Source organism: Botryllus schlosseri, chromosome 7 (assembly GCF_051294905.1).
Source record: "Botryllus schlosseri isolate E-star chromosome 7, Bs_hap1, whole genome shotgun sequence".
Classification (NCBI taxonomy): Eukaryota; Metazoa; Chordata; class Ascidiacea; order Stolidobranchia; family Styelidae; genus Botryllus; species Botryllus schlosseri.
The window spans coordinates 21119014-21131268 of record NC_137242.1 but is presented as its reverse complement, the minus strand read 5'-3'; the positions used below and the strand labels follow the sequence as shown (position 1 = coordinate 21131268).

Genomic DNA, 12255 nt, shown 5'->3' with positions numbered 1-12255 from the left:
ACGTAATTCTGTGCATACATAGGAACGTCGCGAAGACGTTACAGTGTTTCGTTACGGAGACGTACAGATTTCCTCCATGTCGGTCCTGAGCTACGTTCCTGATACGTCACCTTTCCACCAATTCCTACGTTCTGGCTGAGTCACAATGATTGCGGTAGAAAATTTCAGGAAAATGAATTTATTACCAAACGTTCAAGATAAGCACGAGAAATATGGCCCAGTTCTGCACGCAATAAATAATGGTACAAAGAGTAAAAGGCAAGCATTGTGCAGTCAATTATAATTAAGGTAACGAACTCGGAGGTATAGAATTAAAATATTACAGAATACAGGCTCATGGTATTAGATAAAAATCACAGGACCACAGTATCAAGGCGTAATAACACTAGGGGTTGCAATTACTGAAATATAACACACATGCATATTCATCAGAGGTGGAGGTGGTCAGTACCAAAGAGCTTTTACTTTTTGAAGAACATAATTTTTTGGCTACTTGTACTGCTTACTCAAGTAGCTATGTTTTATAATTTCTTTTACTTACATTTGACATTGATGATTTTGAAAATTAGAATTAGTTTTGGGACATATTTGTATGGTTCTCTGAATAACTGGTCTAAATTTTCTCCCTACCACAGTAATATATGTAACTGAATGTATTTTCGAGAGTAGCCAACTCTTATCAATTGCAACACCTAGGCCGACTCTCAAGTTCCTAAAACTACCCCCTTGAGTAATTTTAATACCTCCTTTTTTATTTCTACTTGACTTAACTTGACCATGCCTTGGCACTACTAGAGCAGTAGTTCCTACACTTCTTCGACATGCCATGTTTCGTGATAGTAAAAATTCTCACGCCCCCTCATCTTCATATCAAAAAATATAAAATATTGCAATCAGATTGCTAGTAAGCCCAACGGACTACTTTGACAACCCCAGACGATCGAATCAAGGAATGTTAGGAAAATCGGTTATTTATACTTTTTACCAAGCAGAAACTTGAAGAAACGCTTTACATTGAGCCAATCGCACGTTACTGATACATGAAGAAATGTTATCAAAATCAGCTATTTAAATTTTTTACCGAGCAGAAACTTGAAGAAACGCTTTACATTGAGCCAATCGCACGTTACTGATACATGAAGAAATGTTATCAAAATCAGTTATTTAAATTTTTTACCGAGCAGAAACTTGAAGAAACGCTTTACCCTGTGCCAATCGCACGTTACCGATACATGAAAAATGAAGAAACAGCACGTCTTCTCAGTAACTACAAAACCTAACTTTCAAGTTCACTCGTCCACCTCAATCTTCTTAATATGACAGCAAGCTCACCAAAACTTATCATTTTCATTCCTGAAATAAATAAGCGATCATTGGTAATTCAGAAATCGGCAGTGTTGGGATGACTCGAGTCAACTTTTTCGTACGACTGGACTCAAGTGACTTTGGAAAATCACTTGACTTGACTTAGAGCATCAAAACTGTGCATTGACTTGTGACTCGGAGTACAATTTACAAGTCAATTTCAAGTCTACAAGTAAACACTGTCGAATAAATCAACGTAACTTGTGTATGTTCGGATTGTTCGAGATACGCCGGTGCAATTTGTGAGAGCAACCAGTCATTCACTGATTCTACGTTACACTGATCCTCCATTGTTACTTCACAAATAAATTGACCTCAAAACTAAACGATCACAGCGATCACAGTCGAAGTAGTAGTAGAAGATTAATCTAAATAGCAATGTATATCACATTTCCCAACCCCTTGTATGATTTAAATTGAACAAATATAGTTTTCGTTTCTATTCTCACGGATGTGTAGACGGGTAGTGTGGGCTATTGCACCACATCAATTTGTTTCAACTTCTCGAATCTTCACATTAGGTCCTATATTTTGGATGCTAATAACTGACTGTAGCATGTAGCTGTACAGTTACTCCCCTATTTTATTAGCAGTTCTACGTGTACGTGAGGGATACAGCGTCTTTTTGCATGTTTATTCAACTAGATTCGTTATTTGATTATCAAGATAATTGATATATTAATCTGTGTTTGACACAGCTAGCAAAATGTACTGACTATGAATCATCAATTATACTTCAAAAATTCAAATTGACTTGACACGAGCTTTCGAAATGCCGCTCCTTCAGGTGTTGAAGTGCAAAAATGACCAACATTGTAAAATTCCTCATGATTTCATATTAAAACCAGGGTTAAACAATGCATACCTCATCCACTACTATTTCTTCATCAGCAATGTTTCCATTAGGTGAGCTTGATTTCTGCAAGAAGTTCATTGTTACGGACTAGCACTTCGTAGAACAGTATATATCAGGGGTGAGCAACATACGGCCCGCGAAGGGATTCTGTCCGGCCTGCGGACAGTTTTACTTCTTACATGATGTGGCCTGCAGCCCCAGCCTGCCGCGGTTCCTCACTACTTGCTTACTACGTCAAATTTTAGTGACTGTATGTTATTATATACGTGCATCTGCAGCGTGCGAGTTTGGAGCTTACGGGATAAGTTCGTCGAAGCGAGAAGATTCGCATTATAGGCATTTACGATGTTCTCAACCCTAAAGTCGTTTGTGGTAATCATGGTGTTTGTCGACTACAATCACCATTTACACCATGCTGATATATCTTATTTTTGATTCCGTAACCGCCGACTTGTAGCACGGCACACTTCTAGGCTTTGAAGTGATATTGTTGTCGATAAAATACATTGATTAAATACGATATATTCCTTGTATACGTGGATAAAAATGGGCGAATAATGTATCGATTCAGCAATCCGGCCCGCTGACTGGAGAAGTTGCCCGCCCCTGGTATATATGACCTAAATCTTGTGTACAGCTCAATTAATTCAGTACTATCGAGCACCAACGAACATAATATTAATTGTAATTTAATGCACTCAACACCAGCACAATGACTGATGGATTTGTAATAGTTGAGGTATAACAAAATGATTAAGCAACAGCGAACTACGTACCTTCTTGAAAAAACGATTGTACGACTTCAGGACTTCACTAATTGCAGTTTCTATTTCTTGCAGTGTTGCTTTGCCGTGGGCCTTTCTGCATGTACCTACAGTGATAGGAATATAGGGTTAGAGCTGCTTAATAACAACTCCCGCTGTCTGGGACTCTTACCCTAAAAATTCAATACTTACATAGCAAAAGGCTATAGATGATCTTGTGGTCTTTAAAGCGTTTCTTTCCTTTCTGTCCATTCTTGGAATATTGAACGAGTAGATGTTTTGTTGCAATCTTTTTCAGCACCTCTCGGATTGTAGCCTTTACATTTCGTCCGCCAACCAGTGACAAATATAATATCTGGCAAAACAAGTAATGGAAAAAATGATGAAAATAGTTGGTAACATCACTCAAATTATATCCTTGGAAATTGAAGTTGTAGTAGTATTTTCCAGTGAATGAACAATTACACGAAGAGACATTTTGTAAATTGATCAGTTGACAAATACGTTAGCAATTGCATGTTTTTTTGAAAATCAGTGGCTCTGGTAATTATAGCAGCTACTTACTGCAGCATCTTTCACTGCTTTCTCCTCAAGTTTCTCCTCGATACCTTTCAATTCCTCTGTACTAGTTGCAGGCTGCTTGATAATGCATTCCAAATTCTGTGTGCTGGAGTGCGCTGGCATACACTTTCCAAGTTCAAGTCGAACGAGATGCGCCTTATTTTCTTCTACCTTTTCCAAGATGGTTTGCATGCAGATCAAAATTTTCTTCAAGATTTCTAAATAAAATCAAAAATTAACTATCGGGCCACTGAGAACGTTCTCACAGACCAGGGGTAGGGCTGGGCAAAAACGAGTACCCAAGTGATTCGATTCTGAATCACGTATAACGCTTCGAGTCGAGTAATCAAGTATTGCTCGTTATGACGTCACAACAGAATGTACTATGTCAAAGTTCAAATATGTACCTTTTATGCGACCACAAGGAACAAAATGCCAGTTATTCGTCACAGTAAAGATAATTTGGTATTTTTTGATCATACCGATTTGATTGCACTTCTTGACAATGTTGCGAGGTGATCATAACTTCGGAAATGTGTTATTTCCAGTTACGTTCGTTGCTTTGTACTATGTCTGGTGTGCTGCGACAGGGCCAATCAAGGTTTGAAGAGTTCCACAATGGAAAATATTATCAAAACTATAATTACCGTTTGTAAATTGACTTTCAGTAGCGAGAAGCTTATAATTTCAGTACCTGAAAGAATCTTCTTTGACTACTCGACTCGAATCGTTAAAATTAACACTCGATTCAGATTCAAGTACTCAAATCATTGTGCCCAGCCCAAACCACGGGTTGGCCATTCATCTTAAATCTAGCCCCGCATGATATAAAATTAAGTTCGGGGAGTCTTCGTTTGTGAAAAGTTAACAAATGTCACTTTCTATGGATAAATCATGGAACATACCACCATCCGCAGAGTTTGGCCTGTCAGATACCCCAGCGCTTGATATTGCAAACGAAGAGCAACCTACAATAGATGAACAAACAATAATATATATTTAATAATTTTACAAAGCAGGTAAACTGCTCAGGAATAGAAAAATTTTAAACAAACCTTCCAACATCGCTTCTATTCGGTGGCGATCAGTACGTCTTGGTGTTGAGGTGACTGAAGAAAGTACACAGTCGCATATCGAATGATTTTTCAACAAATATTATAACACAAACCTCCCCACTTCTCCTTGGAGGGAAACTGTGAGCTTTGCTTTGAAGTATCAACAGGAGCTACTTCATTGCCAGGATCTTCATCATCTGGAATAACACTGACATTAGGTATTCATTATTTATACTACAAATGAAGGTAGAGCCATAGAAGCATAAAATCAAAAATAATACAATTTTAGCATACCAGCACCGCTATCTAGAATTTCTGCATCTCCCGAAGAATTCATTTTTCTCTGTTTCATCTCTGGTTCACTGATGCTTTCAGGTAGCTGAGGCCATATCAGTGCCGCACTATCAGATAAGTCAGCAGTATTCTTGCGCTCAAGTGGCCAAGGTTGCTGGTTGGCTTCCTCGTTATCTACATCTGAACATTTTAAATGAAGATAAAATATAAAGATAAAATGTAAATTTCATTGTAATCCAGGCTGTGGTGAGTAATTTTTATAGGATTTGAAGGTGGTTCAACTGCGAAACTGGCCTATTGATAGAATACCACAAACCTGTGGATGTATTTGCCAACCCATAGGAAAATTCAGGATGCTTTTTCTTTTTAACTTTTCTCTTTCGCGATATTAGCGTCTCACTGTCACTCTCGAGTGCGGATGTAGACTCCGCTCTCTTATTCGCTGCGAGTGCAGCAGCGTACGAGTCTGAAAAGTGCAACAGAGGTGATGAAGTATAGACACAAGGCGGATGAAATTTTCCAATCACGCGAGAAATCCGTCTGTCACGCACAACATGTTGTCGAAAACAACCACTGATTCTCGTCTGGCCACCACCTATATTTGTGGAAATGGATTCGAAGAGGCGTATTTTCAAGACAATAAATACAACTCGCGTCGAAATATTAAAAGTCTAACCAATTTCAATATAGTGTGGTGTTATTTTCAAGGGAAGTCATTCTGTGGCGTTTATCACTAGCCTACAATTAACATTTGCACAGACCAAATGACGGTTGCACGATAAATTGAGCAAATTTTGAACAGAAACTTTAGGGGGTCCGAAACGGTCCAAAAAGGGTTTACAAAGATTCAAAGGTTTAGAACCACCGTACAAGAAGTTATTCACAGTCAAGTTATTCACAATGACAACTAGCTCTCTAGCCTTATTCAATCAGTCTCGATACATCATTGCGCAAAATTCCCACTTCAGTCTTCACTCAAGCAGGCTAGCAGAGAGAGTAACAGCTGCGCCCCTACAAGCTGACTGGTACCGCTAGATTCTAATCAGGCCAAGATTCAAAGTTCAAAATACTTCTTGGAGTGAAAATGCCTATAGCAGGCAGCAGGTTGGACATCCCTGCCTTTGGCTGTCATTTCAACAGATTTTGCTCCGTACTTGGAAAAAAACGAATGCACTTTCATAGACACACAATTCAGGGATATCTTAATAAAACTCGACAGCAAAATACTAGAAATTATTGACAATCATTGTTACCGGTATGTCGAAAAGACTATGATTTTCAAAGAAGTTTTGAAACAATGTAAGGGCCTTCTAATACAATGCGAGTACAAAACGACACAAGCAACTCACCTTCCCTGCGGCCTGCAGTACTGTGCCTATACAGCTCGTGTGAGCGACAGTATATTTTAATGTCTATACTATACCGAAGTTACCGAACTATTTTTTCATTCGAAGAATATATAAACTACTGTAGCATGTACCGTTCACTTTCCGGCATTACTTAATAGCTAAATGCTTGCTTGAGCAGCAATACCTGCGATTAATCCCTGAACGCAACTAAAACCAAACCCACACACAGAACTGCTGCAAGACGCCGTTGTAAGACTATAGAGTATGACTGGAGTGACGACTCGATTGTTCTCCCATTGTTAGCCGGCAGAATGGTCACGGTCAGATGGCTGCACCCAAAACAGGATTGCTCAGTGCTTGTTTCTATGGCGTTCAAGGCGATTCGTTGTGTATTTCTTGAAGTTGCGGCGGATTTAGTTAGACAGTTCAACATTTAGGTAGCGGTGGCGAGTCGTTATGACTAGTGAATATTACCGTGTAGCCTATGTTACATTTCTCACGAGATTGATGTGATATTGTGGCTTTGATCCTTTGTAGACTTTGCTACATATATAAATATAATGACAGAAGGTATAATATAGAATATCTGGTTCGTGTGCAGCGGCTATTGTGAGATGAATTCATGGAAAGGACGACTGAAGAATACTACAAAGTGAACAAGTGGAAAGATCTTGAACTATATCTATATGCAGTTCACAATATCTTTGATTGAAAATATGTCCTAGATATTAACTGCAGAAATTCGAGTATGAATATAACAAATAATATCGCAACAGTCTTGTGGTCTTGTATGCCTGTCCGATTGTCTAATAACCGCAGAAACTTGAGTATGACTAGAACCAGGGCTTTGTGTAATGTTAATGTTCTGCTTGATCTCGATTCACAATAGTCAGCTCAGAGCTTACTCCTAGGAAGTATGCAAAATCGCACTTGAATGGAACTCGTTGTCTACAAGAATACCCCGGAATTCGCTTGGAAGATCTCTGCCGGTCGACATTAGTAGAAAGCCAATGCACCACGTCAAGGTTTCGACCAACGCATTGGTTTCCTTTTTTAGGTAGGGAATCCCAATGTGGATAGGCAGCATTTGCCACAGAGAGAAAAAACTACAATACTAACACTACCAGAAACTACATTCGCTGCATCTTTTCTTGGTCACGGGTTCCTGGCAGACTTTTGTCGAAGGATTTTGATCACCATAGGCATATGTTGTATTGGCACCTATCCCTCTCTTTATAGCCTTACGCTGGCATAAGGCATTTACTGAGTAACTGACTTGGCTAATATCTGGATTCCTGCTGTATCTCATCAAGACCACTGTTAAAAGGCAATCATTAATTCAGGTCAAAATTCTTGAATAATATTAATGAATGTCAACTGAAGTTACCAAAGATACAAATGCTGCTTCCAGAACATCTTGTGTTAGGACTCTGAAAGATACTGATTCCATAACACCATTCAAAAGCCAAATTGCTAGCTTGACCATGTTCTTGGTCCATATTTGTATAGAACTCTGAACTTGGTGTTCACTTTTGGCCTTCTTGAAATTGGATGTACATTTCACCTACTTGTTACTAGTGGTAACTAAAGTGGAACCACATAGTCGGGTGGTTATAATGGGACGTATGAACATGGATGTATTTTCTGCCAAAAATCTCCACATTTGTAACAGATATGCTGGAAAATATAAGAATACTTCAATCTACTCAGAATTGCTTCGTGGGCCGGATGAAATCGTGTGGCGGGCCGGAGGCGGCCTGCGGGTCGTATCTTTGACACCCCTGCTTTACATTACAGTAAACCCCACAGTGATAGCAGTAGCAATTGTCAAATTGGTAAAGAAATACCATGGCTTATACAATTCCAACAATAACAGGTAAAGAAATACCATGGCTTATACAATTCCAACAATAACAGGTAAAGAAATACCATGGCTTATACAATTCCAACAATAACAAAAAAGCAAAGACTTTCAACAGCATCATGATTGAAACAAGAGATTTGAAAGTATAGAAAATGGTGCTAAAAGAGCATATTGTTCATTTTTTTAAGCTATCTCGCTAAAATTTTAAAGACTTTTTTTGCTTCTCGTGCAATGCAAACTTCGCAAAATTGTGAGAACAGATGTTATTCAAGTGTTTCATTGCCTTGTCCATGACATCCTCAACCTCATTTAGGTCTGAACCAAATTGAAGTGATACAGTGTAAATCAATTCATTATAGAATGGATCGCATTGAATTGCCTCAAGTACCCTGAAAAAATTTATCTTTTTCAGGGGTTTTGTCATTTCTTTACTGTGGATAACATAAAAGCGGAGAACTATGCCATGAAACTGTTCAGATGGGCTCTTCAATCCACTGTCTTTCTTCTACATCACTTTAATGAGGTTTCCGGATGGCGCTGAAGTTGTTACTTGTTAGGCATGTGGCAATTGCTTCGTTGGCTTGCTTAGAAATGGCTCCCAAAAGCACTCCACCAATATATTGAAGTATTTCTAAAAACACATCAAAGTTTTTCCATGGAAAGGCAAAGTATAGGCTATTAACTTACCAGATTCCTTGCTGTTGACTCCTCCAATGTCTGTGATTGGATGCTGGTCTTTACCCTGCCAGTCATCCCCAAATGCCAAAGTGATACGGCCGAATCAGCCATGACACCGACTTCTATGCGTGACGAATTATGATCTAATTCTGGCGAAAAATATAACAGAGGCTACACGGTATTATTCACTAGTCATAACGACTCGCCACCGCTACCTAAATGTTGAACTGCCCAAGTAAATCCGCCGCAACTTCAAGAAATACACGACGAATCGCCTTGAACGCCATAGAAACAAGCACTGAGCGATCCTGTTTTGGGTGCAGCCATCTGACCGTGACCATTCTGCCGGCTAACAATGGGAGAACAATCGAGTCGTCACTCCAGTCATACTCTATAGTAAGACCGCGCTCTTCGTCTGGCGGCATCAAACCTGCGCGCCAAAATTGTTCGCGCGGGAATAATGCCTTACGTCACTCAGCAACAAAGCGTGAAATCGGATAAGTAAAGAATTTCAACGATGGTCGCCGTGGATCTCGGGTTGGTGTATGAGATCGTGGATTTTCGAAGCCGGCGTTTAGTGAATTGAATCTTAATACTACAATTGCAATGGAGTGGAATGGAATGAGTTATTACTTATCGCCTACAGGAAAAATATTGCGCCTTCCATATAGGCTGATGCGCAGCACACTAGCGCCTGTGACTCGAATCATGATTATACCGTAATGTCACTTCCGGATGACATGCGTGCTAATTAACACTCCCTCGAATAGATATTTACATGAATTTATGCTCCGCAAGCCTCACAGTTTGAATTAGCTACCAACGAAATATCCGTCACCATTTTCCCCGTTTGGCCACCTTTTTTGTAACGTGACAAAACGAACATATACGTAAATTGTTTGCGGGGACGCTTCCGACGACACATCTCGTATGATCGTAACCAGGGCTTTGGAGCAGTCGCAAATTTTAAACTCCCCCAGCTCCAGCTCCGAAGCTCTCTTTTATCCCGAATTAGCTCTGGCTCCAGCTCCGGAGCTCATTGATAAGCACTGCTCCGGCTCCGGCAACTATGGTTCGGCTGTAGCAGTCGCAAGGAACCGTCAATTTGAGGGGGTATGCAAATTCCTGTGACGTGATAATTACTTCCTGCCGTATGTTGATGACGTCATATCCGCACGGAAACGCACTTCACTCCATGCCATTGCATGTATACATATTGGGGTTGTTCAAAATTTGGAAAATGTTTGGAATACGGCGTATCCATGACTTATTCTGTAGATTATTGTTAAAAAAAAACATTATTGAGCCTGAAAGAAGCTCTCAGGAAAGCCGGTAAGATATGTCTTAATGCGTTTGAAAGTAGTCGTCGGACAGTGAGCGGGGAATCGATGAAGTGGGCGGGCAAACGGAAGCCAATAACCTTGATTGGTTGAAGCCGGGAATAATAAGCTACGGATTGGTTGAAACACCGACATTGGGAACACTGCTGGTAACGATCTCTGTTTGCTGTTGTGCAGTCGTTTCTGTAGGTGGCATTTGAGACATGATATATTGTTTTCGTTAATGTTGTCATGGAGAGTCCATGGTACAACATTGCAAACCCCTAGGTTATTATCTACCTGCAGAATGTGTATAGAAGTGTTGCTATGTTGCTTTACCGAGCGAGATAGTGTAATGGGTATGCGTCCGGCTTCTCGACCGGTAGGTAGTGGGTTCGATCCCAGGCCGGGCCATACCAAACACTTGAAAATGACCTCAAGACCGTATCGCAACTCTGTCGTCAAAGCATCTTGATTGTGCAGGCGAATAAGAAAATCATATCTCTCTCTCTCTTTCTCTCTATGTATTGCACAGGTGATTTCGCTAGTTGAGAAACTAATAAACTAGATGCATGCATCTTGCTACCTTCGACCTTTCCGAAACTTACTGACAGTGAGTGAAAATAAAAAATTTCCCACCAGTAATCAACATCTCAGTAGTACTTACTCAGTAGTTATTACTATTCTCACTCATAAACGAACGCATATTAAACTTGTTATTCACGATTGAATGAAGGCAAACAGCACTATTTACAAAAGATACTAAAAAAAGTACGTTGCAGGATCAGTGTTGCGTTTTCAGGCACAAGTTTCAGATTACAGGCTGTTGACTAGAGTTGACTTCCAGCTGTCTCCAACTGTTTTCCTATGCTCTTCCACAGCTTGAAGCAGACGGTCTCTTTGTTGTTCATTGTCAATCGAGATTGCAGCATAGTCCGCGCCTAGCTTTACACCTCGTTCTGCGGCATCATTAACAACTTTGACAGACTGATGGAGGAGCTCATTCTGGTATAGGAATCTGATAAGTGCCAAACATCAACCGGTTGAGCTAGCCTCGCCCCAGAACATTCAAAAGCATCAGATATGTACCATGACAGTGACCCGATAAAATTAGACAAAAGTAGTGTCCTTGTTGATCTGTACAGTTGCATTCAACGAGGGCAGGCCCCTTCTGAAACTTGAAGTTCGCTCTACCTGTAGGAGCGTCTTTGCCATATTCTCTCGGGTTTCATTGCTTTCACCCGGCGAAAACAAGGCATATACAGCGGTTTCCTCAACGATATTACAGTCATGCTTTAAAGGCTTTTGTGAAGCAACTTTGGAAGCGTGTTCACCATGATCATTGTAACTCAACATGTCCTGGCTGAATCTCTCATGTCATTACCGGCTGCATCACGACCAATGCTGGAAGCAACCCAGGTGGGGATACAAAAGAGAACAAAAAATAAATTGAAGCGATACAGTAGTTCAACTTCTTCAGATTTGTATTGTAACTGATCTGCCCACATGAACATCTTCTGAGCATACAGAATTGTGCCCATCCATCTTGCATGGTGTGTCGCACCAGGTGTGTGATGATGTATATCTTCACCTGCACCGAGAAGAGCAAGAGCATTAGCCACCCATTGTCTGTAGTCATCCCGTGTGAAGAAATATTTTCTGGTCAGCAATAACTTGAAGTTATCAACTGTCATTGCTGCTCGTTCCTTAAAACATATAGGAATAGTCAGAGTCTTGAATTGCTGTTTTCTGTCAAGACTGCTGAAGTTCTTCTTAAGATGGGCTGGGCATACCATGTGATCACGCCATATTTCGTGCAGGTTATGAAGTGATTGAACCACATCTGATTTCTGCATTGTCGAAATTCTCGCCATTTTCCCCACTGTCATTACATCATCCACCCCACCACCACATTAGACGGGGTTGACTGAGGACAGTGCTCTTTCAGATGAAGAAAGTAACTCATTACTTCTCGTATAATAGGTAATCTCGAGCCACCAATGTAATCGCAAGTATATCGTCGCAGTGGAATCAAAGTGACTTATGTCCATTTTAAACATGTTGAGAAAATTGACTTTACGCAAAGTTTTCATCTTCTTTCAGCCATACATTGGCCCTGATTAACTCTTAATTGATGAAACAGACATAAC

At 40.2% G+C, this 12255-nt stretch overlaps 1 protein-coding gene and 1 long non-coding RNA gene across 2 annotated transcripts; both read right to left on the bottom strand.

The window, feature by feature from the left end:
• Window positions 1-162: 162 nt before the first annotated feature.
• Window positions 163-6392, bottom strand: LOC145443423 (uncharacterized). Its single transcript, XM_080321388.1, has 11 exons — window positions 6376-6392; window positions 5212-5435; window positions 4896-5075; window positions 4715-4798; window positions 4602-4655; window positions 4452-4514; window positions 3550-3764; window positions 3178-3340; window positions 2998-3092; window positions 2231-2284; window positions 163-1353 (listed from the first exon to the last, which is right to left on the bottom strand). The coding sequence occupies exons 1-11, from the start codon at window positions 6390-6392 to the stop codon at window positions 1348-1350; spliced, it is 1155 nt and encodes a 384-aa protein (XP_080177514.1). The 3' UTR covers window positions 163-1347.
• A 1476-nt stretch (window positions 6393-7868) lies between these two features.
• Window positions 7869-9455, bottom strand: LOC145442992 (uncharacterized). The gene is made up of 2 exons (XR_013916247.1): window positions 8796-9455; window positions 7869-8739 (listed from the first exon to the last, which is right to left on the bottom strand). It is a non-coding gene; the product is annotated as an uncharacterized LOC145442992 (long non-coding RNA).
• Window positions 9456-12255: the final 2800 nt, after the last annotated feature.